The following is a 16979-nucleotide window of genomic DNA, read 5'->3' on the forward strand; positions in this document are numbered from 1 at the left end:
CATTCAACATGTGTGGCATACTTTAGAGAGAAGCCTTTCAGCATGATCTGACCCTCTGGAGAACACAAGACAACTGAAACAGATGCTCCATGAAAAATGGGTACCCCAAGAACTGTTAGATAACTTGTTGAATAGTGACAGACGATGGAATGCAACAGTTGCAATTAAAACAGGTCATATCCTTTATTTATTAAAATTCTTTGCTTTGCTGTTCTCCCTCTTCCCCAGACAATTGTTTGTACCAATGCCATTGTGTCAATAAAGCCCATTTCTATTCATTCCGTACTGTATGAGTCCAACTAATTTTTTTTCCCTCCTGCTATTCTTTCCTTCAAGTACATTGTGTCTATGTAGTACGAAATTCATGTCTCTCAGTTGATTTTTTGCAGAATTGCAGCCAAAATCAGAAAAGTTGCTTAAGTTTTGCACACTAGAGTATTTTATTTCCATAACAGCCGCATCAATAGTCCACGAGAACTGCATTTTGAAATCTTACTATAAATTTCCAAAAAACGCATTTTTGAAGATGTAGGAGGGATTTTTTCTGAAGCTTCCAGAAAGCCAGACAAAACCGATATAAGTGGCCGCATTTGAGTCATAAAAGTCAGATTAGGTTTGCTTTATTTCAGAGATCAGTGCGGTTCAAAGCGTTAGCTAAGTTTACTCTGTAAGTGATATTGATAACCTATCATATATCTCATGTGTTAAGGATAATTTGCCTTATATTTGCGTTCTTCTTGTTTTATTTACCATAATGCAGTTTACGAGAATGTATTTATAAAACAGTTTTTATACTAAATACTGTCATCAAGAAGAGTTATGAAATCATCCAGAGGAAAAGGAATTTTTTAATCAAATAGAGAAAAAAGAAGACGCAAATTTTATAATATTTTAATTATTTATATAACTAAAATTAATGTGCATATCATTCATGTTTTCAAAAATGTATAAGAAATACCTTATAATGTATTTTTCCCTCCTTTTCCGCATGCCTTCGTGGTGTAACTGGAAGCATAATCGACGTGTATTCGCGAGGTCCGGAATTCGAATTCAGGTGATGGTATTGCAGATTTCTTCAATTTCCTGACATCGAAAATAACTCTACAAGTCGCGCCCGAACTAAAAGGTGGAGGACGATAATTTGTCACCACCAGGATTTGGCAACTGGGTCCAATAATCCCCATCTCTGGTCGCTCTTGAAAAAGGAAGTATATAAGGTTTTTTCTTCCTCCTTTCGGCATACCTTCGTGGGGTAGCTGGAAGCACATCGATGCGTATTCAAAAGTTCGAATTCTTCACGGCCATTCCAACTGGGGTTTATCTGAGCTAACGGAGTCAGTTCTATGTGTCGACTAGCTCTGCTATGCCTGCAGTTCCGATTTTTCAACTTGCCGCCCTATAACGCTACACTTTAAATAGGTATTTAAATCAAAATATATTTCTCTTCTTTTTAATTTCAATAAAATATGAATCATTTGAAATTTTAAAAGAAAATGAAGTAGAAAAACGCATACAAATATAATTATAGTGAGATATTAATAACTAAATATTAAAAAAGCTTTTCTTCCTTTATTTATTTATTTCGTATAGGAAAGAGACATAACCAGTAGATTCTGACATTATAAGCTTCAAAAGAATACAAAAAATAATCTTTAATGTAAAAATTTTCAACCAATCTTAAAGATCTGTAAATAAACAAATTAATAAAGCTGAAAAATATGAACACATCAGCAGAACAATAATAGTCTCTACGTGCACAATTATAAACATAAAATAATAATACTACTTATTTTGTAGCATACAAAATAGGTTGAAATAACTGATTGATTTATGTTAGCTTCATACATAAATTTCCCTTTATAAAAAATGAGAAGTTTATTCATGACTCAACCAAAAAAAGGAAAAAATTATTTTCATGCAATATATTATTATTAAATATATATATATATATATTGGAATAAAAGACAGCAATTTTAAAATAAAATTTAAAAACACTTATGATGCAACTTCGAGTTTCCTTCTAGTAGTTCTTCCTTCAAATTAGCTGTGACATAGAAATGTTAAAATTAAACATTGTATTAATTCGGATTATAACCAAAAGTTATTGGCTCAACTTCCAGAGTTCTCAAATTAATTAATGTTGCTGTGTAAGTCTCTTGAAACTTTGGAACACTAACCATCAAAACTGGTTTTTCTCCTGTAAATAAAAAAAGCAATATTACAATTATATAATGTCAAATAAATCACAGTAATAATATTGAAGAAAACATTTCTCAAAGTACATGTATAAGGTAGTTCTCCCGCCTCGGCATGTATCGAGAGGTCTAAGGTGCAAATCCCGGCGAGGGCAGTGTTTCATGATGCCAGCTTCAAAAAATTCTAATGACTCTACAGTAGCTGAACAAAAAAGATGGTGGATGATGTTCTCCACAACTAGGATTTGGCGATTGGGTCCCCTAATCCCCAGTCGCCCTTTAAAAGGGGGTGTACGATTATATAAGGTATTTCTCCCGACTTCTTAGCATGCCTTCGGTGAGTAGTGGTCAGCATAATCGACGTGTATCAAGAGGTCCGAGGTTCGAATCCCGGCGAAGGCATTGCTAATTTTTCGTGATTCCTGCTTCAAAAAATCCTAATGACTCCTAATTTATATGTTAACTATTTGCTTTTTTTTTAACACATAAAATGTATGTTTAATTATTCTAAATTTATTTCTTAAATATGCATGCCATTATGAAAATAATGTCCCATATGCTGCATAGTACGTGATTTTAGTATTTAAACATCAGCAGCAAACTATCTGTCGTCTCTATATATTAATTTTAAAAAGTATGGACAATGCCGCAAAATAAAATAAGATTAACTACACAGAAAAATACATGAAATTGATACTGGTTTTTAATTTGAACGATTTAAATATAAAATGTACAGTCTATTTCAAAAGCAATAACTATAAACATTTTGTGTCGCTCTTACGTAGTTAAATTAAGAAAGAATAACTTCACTCTGATGCTTTAAAATTTAACAGCTGAAAAAGATTTATATACATACTACACACACTAGCGAATGAATTAGAAATCTTTGAGATTTTTATTTGAATGCATGCTAGGGATGAAGTATGCAATTTCTTTTATGACATGGGTTACACGTGGTTAGAATGCTAGTATAAGTAAGGTGTAAGAGTGCTTTTTTTTTACGATGAATGAAGTAAAATGGGAAAAACGACACATCCTTCATGATTTGAAAAAAGGGTTTATTGTACGTGACAGTTTAGCAGGAGCCTCGATTTCGAAGACAGCAAATCTCACTGGTTTCTGAAAAGAGGCCATATCAAACGTTTTCAAAAGCTGAAATCAGACATCACAGTCCTTCTCTAGAAAACGTAACTGCACTCTCAGACAAATTGTACGGCAGAACAGGGACTCTAGTGTGCTTAAACTGACACAGATCGTCAACCAAGGCTCTTTCCAACAGATTTCTGCTCAAACTATGTGCAGAGACTTGCAGAGGATAGGAATGCATAGTCGGGTGTCCGTGAGAAAAACCACTCATGTCTGCCCAACATGCAAAAATTTGTTTGCAGTGGTATCAGGAAACAAGAAACTGTACATCTGAGGTTTGGAAATGGGTCATGTGGTCAGTTGAATCATGATACACCTTATTTTGCACTGATGGAAGGCCTCTAATTTGGCAGGATATTCGTGGAGCCATCAATCCATCTCTCCTCATCTCACTGTGCAAGAGTCTGGTGGGAGTATCATGACATGGAGTATGTTCTGCTGGCATGGAAGTGATGTCCTAGTGTTCCTCGAGAGTAAACAAACTTAGATAGACTGGTTTGTTCATACTGGATACCTAGATATACTGGCAGATCCAGTGCACCCTGCAAGGTTGCATTTTTACCCTGATGGCAAGAGATACTTCATGGACGATAATGCAACTATACATCGTGCCAGAAGTGTTAAAATTGGTTCACTGAACATCAGTCTGACTTCCAACACCTTCTCTGGCCTCCGCATATCCCGGATCTTAACCCCATAGAAAATGTGTGGGATATGGTGAAAAGACGCATCCAACGGCACTCTCCTCTTCCATCTAATTTACAAGATCTAAAATGCTGCATGGTATTCTCTGAACGTAAATGCACTCCAGAAGCATGTAGAATCGATGCCCAAACGAATCAGAGCAGTTATCCATGCAAAAGGTGGTCCAATAAATATTGATCGTGGGTTTCTAATTCATTGGCTAGTGTGCATATATACCATGACCACCCGGCCTTTATTTTCAAAATCATATATCGTAGATGTCTCGTCTACAATTGTTGACGAATCGTTGATCGTAGATTTTGTAATTCGATAGCCCTAGTGTGTGCCAAATAAACTTAAAAAAAAGGGAAGATAAACCAACAGTTGTAAAAAATAAAGGCCGGGTAAAAACTTTTGTGCATATATAAAGATAAAACTTATTATTTGTAAATTGACTGAAGCTTTTAGCATCTGTTTATTTAGCATACTTTTTAACTCGCTTACTTATTTTTCATTTTAGCATACATAACTAGAAACATAAATAGAACGATATATATACTGTGTCCCTCAAGTCATGAAATATATTTAAAAAAAAAGATTCATTAACAATATCTGTGCAAGGGGTTTATATTCCTTAAAATACTGTCCATGAGCATCTATGAATCTCCTTTACAATTGTTGTCACAACCTCTTGGATAGCCTCAATGCTATCAATTTTCCAGTCTTTCCAGAACACCCACGAGTCACATGTTCATCAGTTTGACTTGTTGATGGCCATCCAGAGTGGGACTCATACTCTACCCCTTACTAGGCTCTCTTAAACTTCTTCATGCACCTCGTAACTTGCATATACGAAACAGCAAAATGCTCTGCAAAGCTGAGAATCTCATCCACCTAACTCAACATGCCCGAACGTGCTGCCTGTTGGAACGCGGCAAAAAAATTTCCTGATTTTGGGAACAAACTTTGTATCTCAAATATATATATATGTCATAATAAGAGCAAATCAAAAGACGGAACACTGTAGATGCATTATTAGACCCATATTGAAGAAGATTTTGATTGCGTAGTATGCTAGTAATGCTAACTTGGTAATATATAAAGAACTTGGCAGTCAAGGCAGTTTTAATTCCATTTTTATTTGCAACTGATATTTGTGGCCACAATCACTTGGCACTCTAGTCGTGCCTTTCCACAGAAGATTTACATTTTTGATATTGTTGAGATAGAAAGCAAGCCAGTGAAATTACATCTTAGCACAGTAGAGAGCAAAAGCTAAAGAGCGTAGTTATGAAAGATGGAAGCACGGCGAAGAGAAAAGTTTTGGTTTACAGTGGCAGTTTCAGTTCTTAATTATTATGTCATCAGAGTTGTGCGGGCCATAGAGTGATCTAGAAATGACGCAATGCAGAGAAGTTATTATGATTTCAGAATAGAGAGGAAGAATTAATGTTTATAGTTTAAACTATATTTTTGATTCATAAAATTTATCTTACATATAGATAGATAGATAGATAGATAGATAGATAGATAGAGATAGAGATATATATAGATATAGATATTCTCCATTTTATATAAAGATTAATACATAATATCAATCAAATTTTATTAGCAAAATAAAAATAATAATTTACCATATTGCCTAAAATCCATTTTCGGCATATTGCCAGCAAAGTAAATATGAGGGTATTCATTAAGAACAAAGGGATCTTCATCCAAATATGGATAGCAATCTATTAAACAAAAAAATTGACATTAATCAATAATAACTGCACGAATGAAACAAGTGTATTTATAAATATATGAGCAAAAATAAGTAATAAATATCAGAAAATTTCTATATGAAAATTATTTAAAGCAGGAGAATTTTAATTTACTAATTTTTACATTAATATTTTTAACATTAACAGGAAATTATTTTGATCGTATGTATAAAATTGCTGCAAGATATAAAATGTGCAGCATTTATACAATTTAACCACAATTTGGAAATTTGGGCTCTTCAAATCACAACTTTGGATTTAGAAACAAAAATTGTGCAGAAATTGTGCAGAAAAAAAATATCCTACTGTAAAATTTTCAATGATTAGTCAATTATGAACAGCATTGATAATCCTATAAACAAAGTGTTAAAAACGCCAACGAGTACACCACATGACTTCCTTGTACGGTATATTAAATTATACGCACTTTCTCCTGCATTTCATTTAAACTTAGTTCCTCGAATTTCATTAGAGATATAGTTCTCATTCAATTAATTCAGTTCTTACTTCGCGGCAAGGCAAAAACACATAAACACTCAAAATATTTTCATTAAAAATTTAAAGGTATAGAAAAACATAAAACCCCACATACAGTTAAAAAAAATTTTTTTAAATTTTTACAATTAAAATTACAGTTTCTACGCAAAAACAAGCAATTCGGTCAGCAGGCAAGAAGGCAGATTTTTGGGTGCACAAAACTAAAAGTTTCCTTTTGGTCCCATTCGGCAAAAAGACACTGAAGGTGCAGAAAGAATTAATTCACCATTCTGCTAAGTTTCAAATGTAAACAAATATGGTTGCTATGGTAAAAAAAGTTAGGCTTAGCCGCTCTTAAGCAACTTTTAAATTGTTGATAATTTTACAAATACTACATGCAGATTAACTAAAATACATATATATACTTCTGGTGCGGCCGATTGCAACTAAAAAAGGAGGTACACAACTACATGCTACAGCATCCTATATACAAAATTTCAATGTTCTGAGGCTACTCGTTTTTGAGTTATGCAAGATACATACGTACATACAGATGCCGCGAAAAAAATCTCTTCTGAATTCATTTTAAATCAGTTTTATAATTCGTTTTGGGAAAAAGAGTTCTTTATTCTGTTCTTACGTACAGATGTCAGACAAAAACATCGCTAAATTGCATTCGATAGTGGTCGAAATGGATATTTTTATTGAAATATGGTACCCGGAATTTTTCGTGATTACAATACTTCCTTTACTTCGTACAAGGAAGTAAAAAAAGTGGCTAGAAATTTTATTTCCTTAATTTGATCTGAGATATTATACTTCTAACCACAAAATATCTCCATTGACTTCCAAAGTAAGATAAAGATTTCTGTGTAATAATATGAACATTTTCAATTTTGGGTGAATTTGTGTAGCAAAATTTTACCTCTCAGCTTACATACGGAAACACACAGTAACCATACAGACCGCATTTAATGATAACTTCTAAGCCGAGGGGCATTTTTCGAAAAGTAAAGAAAGGACGGTTTGCAATTTGGTAAATACGGTTATCATTATCAACTAAATTTCACAAGAAAATAGCGAGTAAAACATTCAAAAGAAAGAGCAAATACGAATTTCTTCAAATTCAGACAACTATGGGAAAAGTGACAAATATGCAATTTTGATGAAGTCATCTATTGAAACCTTACCAAACAAGTTTCGAAAGCCTAGAGCAGATAATTCCATACTACATCTGAATTTCCGACCACGCATGTAAATAAATAGCTCTAGGTCAAAAACACACGATCTCCCTTTTGACCTAGAATTTTCGGTAACAATTAGAAGCCAGCGATAGCAACGGCAAATAAGTTTATACACGTCTCTCATAAAGGATAGTTAGCGAATGCAGTCCAAAGCAGTTGATGAGCGTGGTCCACTTTTGCACACGGATCACGGAGTCACACCGAGATTAGTCGAGAGTTAGTAATTCTCTGCAACACGTAGTAATCAAACAAAAACCAATGCGCCGCGGCAAGATGTTTGCGCAGAACAGTGGGATAAAAGGAACAGAAATATGTAATTCTCAACGGAAAAGAATGGAATATCGTCTTTAATACAACAGATAAACTCTTAGATCTAATAAAGCACTCCACAGGTACTAGTACTACTTCATAAACAAATAACTGTAATCTAGCTTTTTTCCATCTTTGGACATTTTATCTGTTATTAAGTATAGATTTTAATAATAGATGAAATTGTAAATATCTAATAATACCTGAATATCGTTACGTAATCTGGCAATGTCTCTTTAGAATATAGTCATCGAAATGTAAATAGTCGGTGGTATTTTCAAGCTATTAAAAATGTTATCATAAATATCGTATAATAAAAAAATAATCTCGGTCTTATTTAAGTCCTCATTTTACAAACTTTACTAACTGCAAATAAATTCCTTACATTTTTATTGCACTTACTACTTGAGCCATAAATGGAGTTTTAATACAACAAATGCACAAAAATGCATTTGATAGGTCTCAAAAATCAAGGAAACTGCAGCAAAATCCTCCCCCCCCCAAGAACTATTACCATTTTTGACTAATTTCAAAAGTCCTCCTGAAATTTACTGCAACCGTAGCCATGAAAATTAACTACTCAAGGCGTCGATATATAAAATTAGGAATGATATTTTGTGGAACGATAGGACATTTAAAATCTACGACAGGATTCAGTACTTTAAAGAATGGGGGATATAAACCGAATAAGATCACCGTTTCTGTTCTAAAAATAGTGACTGATTATAATAAATCTTCCTAATTTTGCGTACACGAATGATGCAGATACTTACATAACGTTCTACCTTTTAATAATCTCAAATCTAGGAACTGAAACTTAAAATTAGCCAATAGGGATAAAGCTGAACTGAACATAACAACCAGAGGAAGGTAAGCAAAAGTGAGCGCGCAATTTCAGCAAAACTTATTTAAAGAATTAAATCCTTTGTTTAAATTTTGAACGGCGACTGGAAAAGAGCTAACCGCATTGCAAAATTAAGAAGAAGACATAATGCGAATTACTTTTCAAATGATGTAATTTATGAAGCTCAATACGCTTTTACATGCGTTTGAACCAATTTTCGAAGCACTTTTTCCGCTCCGATTGAGGTAACTCCAAAACATGCCTTTTGAGTGCATCAACAGCTTCTTCGGGTATCGCAATTCGCTCACAACGCAATTTATTTTTGATGTGAGGGAATTAAAAAAAGTCATTGGGTGTCAAATCAGGGCTGTACGGCGGGTGACCCATCAGTTCGATGTTTTGGCCCGTCAAAAATTCATTTGTTTGAGCCGATGGGTGAGAACTCCAATTGTCATGATGTAGAATAATTCACTCTTGTTTTGCTTTTTTTTATTATTATTATTATTATTATTTTTTTATTTTATTTTCCGATGACTTCTGGCAAAAAAAATAGTCGAATATTATTCGGAATCGTCCTGCGTTGCTCTAACGCCACTGTCGCCACGTGACCGGTAAAGCCAAAGAAACAGAGAACCATTTGCTTTGATGTGCTTCTTCCGCGATCAAATTTTGTTGGATTTGGCTTGTCTTGGAAGAACCATACGGTCTCTTGCTGTTTTGTTTCGGGCTCATATGCACAAATTCATGATTCATCACCTGTGTAGATGTTATACACAGCCTTTGGTGCACTTTGAATGTATTTTTCCAACATATAATTGCACCAATCGGCACGAGCCTTCGTTTGAGGGTTTATCAGATTATGCGGGATCCAATGCTAACAAATCTTTTTTACGGCCAAATGTTTCACGTAGTATCTTTTGATGCTTGTCATCTTAATGCCCGTCACATGACGATCTTGCTTTTTATCAGTTCACGCACAGCAACGATATTTTCTAGCACAACAATCGATTTTGGACGACCTTCACGAAATTCGTCCTGCAGCGAACGTCGAAAGTTGTGAAAAATATTCGCACGAAAATGTTTTCGAATCAATTCCATTTTTGGTCCGAGAAGAATTTTGCGGTTTACTGTAAATGACGCAAAATGTTCTAAAGAAGTTAGGGTTAAAAATACAAAACTTTCGATTGCAATCGTCTGCGGTCGCCTAGCAACACTTACCTAGCACACCAAGGCAAGAAATATAAATAGCAACCTTCATGAACGAATGATGCAGATACTTACATAACGTTCTATATGTAAACTAGGAAATTATGATTTCACAATTGAACAACGCCACAAGAGGCCCCGCACTATTCACCATAATAGTCCGTGGTAATGTGTATATTTTTGTTTTCTTCTTAGTTAGCCAAGATTTTACTTCATTTTCTTTACTTATAGATTTACTTATCAAATTACAAAGCACTATGGTTTTTGTTTCTGCCAAAGCAGGTAGACTTTGTGTGTAAATAGTTTTTACTCTTGTGAAACGTTTCAGTGTACTGCAAATTGTGTTTTTCATCATTTTACTTGCCAATTATTGCTTATCAAAAGAATAATTTTTATGAAATTTTAAAAATGCCTTACAATATATCCTGCAAGAGATGGCGCAACCAGGGCTCCAGTCAACTAAAATGCTTTTGATCACTACTAATAGATGGCGCTACACGAGCACCTCTTTTATACAAAGTTTACTTATTCTACGGACGGTGGCACACGAGCCTCCGTCGCTAGTAATCTCTGAGTTCTAGCACAGCATGTGTACAAGTACTTCCATATTATTGGATACAACTTACTCCATTCTTCAAGCATTTAAAAGTCAAGTATCATATATTCGTAAAGGCCGTTAATGGTCGATTGCCTCTTACTAAGTAAAAAGACATATATGTATACTGAATGTATGATTCGTATACGCTGAAGGTATGAATCTCGGAGTTTCAATAGTTTAATGTACTCCCTTAAGTGAGGATACACTTGTGGTATAAGTTGTTTACATCTACTCAGTAACCGAAAGATTCGAAGTTACAATTCCAACTATGGCCCTGTTGATTTTTAATGTTTCCAACTTCGAAAAGCCTACTGGTTTCTACAATGGCCAAGAAGGTCAGAACAGATGGAAATGCTCTTGGGGACTGTTAGTAAAACTAAAAAGTAAAAGACAGAATGTCGAAATATCAATGGTTTAAATAAAGAGGAATGTCTTCAAGACCGCTGGCAGTTCGCTTTTATTGGTTGCAATGTAGAGAAACTAGTTTTTCGAAATCTTAATGAAAAAGCAAGTAGAAATAAGATTTATTTCCCATTATTTAACAAAAAATGTAAAAAGAATCTAAAACAATACAACATTTCGAAAACAATCAATAAAGTTGAACAACTTGGTATCACTGATATTGTCTTTAGCAGTTCCTAACTTTGTGAATTTGTGGGATTTTATTTCATGTGTCCCCACCCGCATAATGAATTCTCAAAATCACCAGATAAGGTAACAACAGTATTTATACGTTAGTTACAGCAATGACCTATGTTTAATACATTTTTCTCAGGATCAAGCAGCAGTACATTATTATTTGAAAACAGCTTACCTATCAAAAATGACTGCTGCTTTATCAAAGACCCATGACTTCCGTAATGCTGATCATTTGCTTTGAACTGTAAAAAAGGGAAAAAACGAGGACGCTAGAAAAGGGGGGGAGGGATGTAGGATATCTGTTTTCTCTGCATTCAGTTTATAGACAAGAAAATATAGAAAAACTGAATTCTCTGATGCGAGCGAGCGTTCGTATATTTATTTACATGTCGTTGTAGAATAATACAATGCAATTCAATAATAAAGAGTTATAAAATATTCTACCGAATTACTTCGCTTCCCAGATTTTTAAAAGCTTCATCATATTTCTTAAAGGGAATCTCAATGCTGATTCCATTATCAAGCCGTTTCTGTGTCTTATTTCTTTTCCTATTGAATTACATACCAGAATTATTTCACATGATTAGAGCTGAAAACTCAGTTTTATAAATAAGAGGGGTAAAGGAGGTTTCGATACTTTTCTAATGATTCTTGAAGCATTTAAATTTTAGTTTTTCATTGAGTAAAAATGAATTTATGTGCATTCTATAAGAAAGGAAACATTCCAAAAAAAAAAAGCTTTTTCTATTCTCGCAATATAATTTTTTCTTAAATATTCAAATATTCCAACCCATCCTTCGTGGTGTGGTGGTCTACACGCTGGGCGCGTATTCCAAAGGTCCGTGGTTCGATTCCCAGTGAAGGCGTTGCTAATTTTTAATCTCTTCTGCCTCCAAAAAATACCTAATGTCTATACACATTACAATTAGTAATAACTATCTGAAAATGCAATTTTAATTGTATTTTTCCGCTGATGTACCCTTCTTTAGAGTTCAATAGTAGTCGATTAGCATTTTTTAGGATTCGTTTTCCTTTACAGCACGCTTACCATACCTATACATTACTTGTAATAGTCACTTACAACTTTTAACATCTCTGGGAAAAAATTAATATGTGAATGAAGAAAAATGATTCTCAGTAATGCTGAGATTATTATTATTATTACATATTATCATGGCACAGTGCTTCAAAGGTTTCAATGTTTACAGGTAGATTAACATTATGCTCATACCCTGGTATAAAATAAAATTTGCGAGTCAGAATTAAGGATTGAACACTTGTTAACTGGTTTATTAACTATTTGATCAAGCGTATGGTAAACAAGATACTCAGCACTTGTAAAGAAAAGAAAAATGAACTATATATTTGTTTCTCCGACTGCAAAAACCATCTCAGAGATTATCGGATTTAATCTTTACATTATTCCAATATTATTCAGAACAATGGGAAAGAGAATGCGTGTACACATTTTCGTAACTACTGACTATAAAGGATAGATTAAAGCTCTCTCTGTAGCTCCACTCTAGTTTGTATTCCTGTTATAATCATATTAGACGAGATCTAAAAACAGCTTTCTTTTACAATTTATCTCTCCTTATGACCTCTAACATACTCGTTTACTTTCCCCTTTATAATTAACGCCATTCTCCTCTTCTTCTCCGCATCTGCGACGACACTGACTTTCGTGTTATTTACAACAAAAGTGAAAAATGCACCGACTATACACCCTTCCCCCCCTTTTTTACGAAAGTTGCGAAGTGAATATCTGAAGAATTTTTGCAATAAAGAGTCTGATTTAAGTGTGTAAAGGCTCAAAACGGTTTGGCAAAGTTCTGTAGTATCATTTGGAAGAATTTGGGAAGTAGCGAATCATCGGCCGTTTATAAGCAGGGCAAACTATTAAGAAAGCAGAGACATCAGTGAAAATTTCAAGATAGACAGTCTCTTCGTCATGAAAACAATTTCAGAATTCTAGACTCATTGTAAGGCCTAGATAACGTCATAAACGAATAATAATTGCTTCTCAAGTCTGGGGATCTAGGATTTTTCGCCGTCGTCATTTCACCGTGGTCGTTTCGCCGTCGGGACGTTTCGCCGTGAAGACATATTTTCTTTACGTGACTGTATTATATTTTGAAGTATTATGCTCGTATTAAATTTATTTAGTTTAATAATTCTGTTTACCTTTTGTATACTTAAAGGTTGCTTGTAATATGTATAGTTGTTTATAAGTAAGAGATATAAAGAAATTAGACATAGTTGGAAAATTATGTCAGCATCAAAGAGAACTGGGGCTAAACCTCTGACATAACAGAAATTATATTATCGATTTTAAAATTAAACGGGTGCAATATTTACCTGATTCGTCAAACTGTCTTGAAATTTTGATTAGCTAGTTCAGAGAAATCACTCATACAAGCAGGAAATTCACATTTTTATGAAATCTGAATGGGTAACGGATTAAAATGGACTAAAATGTTTATTAAAGTATTAAACTAAACAGAATTATTAAACGAAATCAACTTAATATAATACGGAAAGATACAATACAATCGTGTAAAGAAAAAAATTGTCTTGACGGCGAAACGGCCACGGCGAATAGTCCCATTCTCATATCTGGCAATGACTGCCCGTCGTAACAAAGAGTCTACTTACTACTCGGCAGTCAAGTCCAGAGCTTAGCCACCACTGGAACTGTTATAACATGGTAAACGCTACACAAAAGGCTTAATGAACAAAGCCTTTATGTCAGAAACCCATGGGTAAGTGTTACACTGTCTTCACAACAAAAGAGGGATCGCTTTCATTGGTGCAAATAAAAATCTGAGCAGGAGTGAACACCAGTGATCCCATATTATCTTTACTGATTAGTCAAGGTTTAGTTTAACATCTGATTCTAAACGTACTTACATCTGGAGGATGTCAGGAACGCTTAATCTTCCTTTGAACATTATGGAACATGACCTTTTCGGTAATGATTGTGTGATGTATGGGAAGGAATAATGATCGATGGATGCATGTTCCAACACATTTTCAATAGCCGACCTGCGATCGGCCAGAGATATTGGAATGAAGTCAGAAAAGTTTCTAATACCTCCTCCCAGCACGTAAGACTTTTCAGAGGTGCACATGGGTCTGATTTTTTATTTATAAACGATAATGCTCGTCCACATCGAGTATATCTTGTTGACCTTTTTCCTTGAAAGTGAAGACATCAAGCGAATACCGTGGCCAGCAAAATCTCCTAATCTTAACTCGAAAGAAAAATTTTTTAGACTACCTTGAAAAATACATATAAATGCTCTAAAGACCGCATTGCCCGAAGAGTGGAGCTTCATTCCCCGACAGTTAACAAAGTTATTGTTAACTGTGTTATGGTGTGGTTAGTAACGTTAGTGTCAGCATGAAAAACACGCTGTGATATGTATTGTACAAGTTAGAAGAGATAATACACCAAATACATTCATAAGTATTAATTTTTTTTTTTTTTTTTTTTTTTTTTTTTTTTTTTTTTTTTTTCTCTTCCGTAAACTCTCCTCGCAATATACTATTACCATTTTTATTATTTCGTGCTACAGTTTTATATCATATCTTTTCTCTTAAATCTTTTCCTTTGTATTTATGTGTTATAACGTTAGGTATCATTCCACATAAATTCATACAATTATAATTCCCAGTTGCTGCGAAATCTGTAATTTCATCAAGATAATTTTACTCATGAGTGCAATTTAAATGTGTAAGGTCCTTTGAAATTTTTTAAAAAGGGTTAAATACGAAATCAGTATGACCCGTCGATTATCTCTACCTCTATAATATTTTCAGTGATTATTTCTATAATCTGTTCAGTGAATTCTAATGTTTAATTAACTACTCAAAGCTTTAATTAAGTTTAAAGTGCACTGAAATTTTAGACGTTACACAACTATCAAACTCATTATTTTAAGCCCATTCTACGCCTAGAAAATTAAATTTGCTGTATCATATATTTTTTTTTTTTTTACATAACTGAAAACTGAATATCAAATGGTTATTGCGAGAAATAATAACAAAAAATTTGAAAATTGCACTAACGTTTGTAAAATTAGAAAATAGAATAGAGCAATTCAGTATTCAGTTTATAAGCAGATTTAGAGAAAAATCACACATGCTTATGAAAAATGACATTCTCATACTTCAAATATTTATGATTAACATAAAGCTGAAACATTATGTTAAATATGCTTTAACGTTAACTTCAATTATGTTCGAAAATGATGCACTACTTAAAATAAATTTATGTTTTGATATTCTCAATAATTGAAGATAAACAATAAAATGTGTCGTTTTCCTTTACTTATCGTTCAGATAATTACGCTCATTAAGCTTCCTTGTTATAAAAAGTAAAATGAGATTATATTTACTTCATCATTACAAAGAACTTCTGGAGTAACTATTTTAGTTAGTCTATTCACTACAAGTTAAAAAATGCACCTTTTAGTTAAAAGTAACGTCGTTGATAGTAGCGATTCTAAGCAATTCTTGACTTCTTATGACTGCTTATTAGTTCGAAAGTCCATAAAAATGTTCAAACTTGAAATGAGCTGAAATATTATTCTTCGTTCTGTAATAAGAGCAAAGCTGTCTTGCTCTCAGTTAGTTTCCTTATTTTGAACTCTCCAGCTACTTCGTTCTCGCACAGCGACAATGGAGGTACCATCTCAATGTATCCTAAATTCGTTGAACAATGGCGCTTGAACTAAAACATAAGAAGGACGATAACTCATCACCACTTGGATTTTGTCGACATGATCTCATGCCTTTCTCCAGTTGCCTTTACGTGAGGGATAATTTAAAGCATTACCTTAGTTTCCCGTACATGCCCTTGTGATGAAAGTAATCAGAACATCCACTTGGAAACTAAACGATTAAAGGTTCGAATCTTTGCAACCGACAATTGAATCTTGAGTTTTCCCAGCTCCGAAAACTTAATAATATCTGCACTACCCCAATAAACAGCAGGAACTAAAGAATAAAAAAATTTTTTTAAAGTAAACTGCGACTTATAGAACAGGGGAACTTTGGTGTGTTGTGTCAACATACTAACCGTTGTATCATGACAATATGGGGGAGAAGAATAACTACACTGGTATGCAAAAATTAAGGACGAGACGGTTTTTTCAATATAACTTTGTACAAAAGCTTTCCAAATCAACACATTTAATACCGTAAGATCCCCAATACGTAAGGACATGAGTAATGTAAGCAACACTTACTAAAGAGAAATCAGAGGGATAAAAAGAAGCTTTATTGAAAAAGTAGCATGGAGAGCAATGCGACTGAAGGCCAAAACATCCCTTTGATGGGTGTCCAGGAAGAAACATCCGGTCTTTAATAGGGGATATGATCTCCCCTGACTGCTAGGCAGGTTTCACAGCATCTGCCCATGCTGAGAATGAGAGTGTCAATGAGTTGTTGAGGCATTGCTGCCCATTCGTCTTGCAGCGCCAATCGAAGCTCCGGAATCGTTACTGGTGGTAAGGTACGAGCTGCCAAGCGTCTGCCTAGAAAATCCCATACATGCTCGATGGGATTGAGATCCGGAGATCGTGCCGGCCAATCCATACGTTCAATATCCTCACTCTCTAAGAGCTGTTCGGCAGCTACTGTGCGATGACATGGTGCATTGTCGTCCATGAAAAAGAACTGCGGACCCATAGCGCCTCTAAAAAGACGCACATATGGAAGAAGAATCTCGTTACAATAACGGGTCCCGTTGACTGAACCTGCGTCGAAGATGTAAAGGTCTGTACGACTACCAAGCATGATGCCTCCCCAAACGAGAACACCGCCACCTCCATACCTGTCCCTTTCAATGATGTTCGAGAGATGATTGCG

The 16979-nt window shown here is 34.3% G+C and overlaps 1 protein-coding gene across 1 annotated transcript in view; it reads right to left on the bottom strand.

Moving 5' to 3' along the window:
* Positions 1-1547: 1547 nt before the first annotated feature.
* Positions 1548-16979, bottom strand: part of PolD2 (DNA polymerase delta subunit 2) — a 142927-nt gene continuing 127495 nt past the window's right edge. Inside the window, exons 9-10 of the mRNA XM_085810832.1 lie at positions 5660-5758; positions 1548-2197 (exon numbers count right to left, since the gene is read on the bottom strand). Of these exons, the coding sequence (XP_085666958.1) occupies positions 2079-2197; positions 5660-5758 (218 nt within the window). The 3' untranslated portion in view covers positions 1548-2078. The remainder of the gene's footprint in view (positions 2198-5659; positions 5759-16979) is intronic.

Source organism: Stegodyphus dumicola, chromosome 2 (genome assembly GCF_044657685.1).
Source record: "Stegodyphus dumicola isolate Sdum_Otavi_A_Nest chromosome 2, ASM4465768v1".
Taxonomy (NCBI): domain Eukaryota; kingdom Metazoa; phylum Arthropoda; class Arachnida; order Araneae; family Eresidae; genus Stegodyphus; species Stegodyphus dumicola.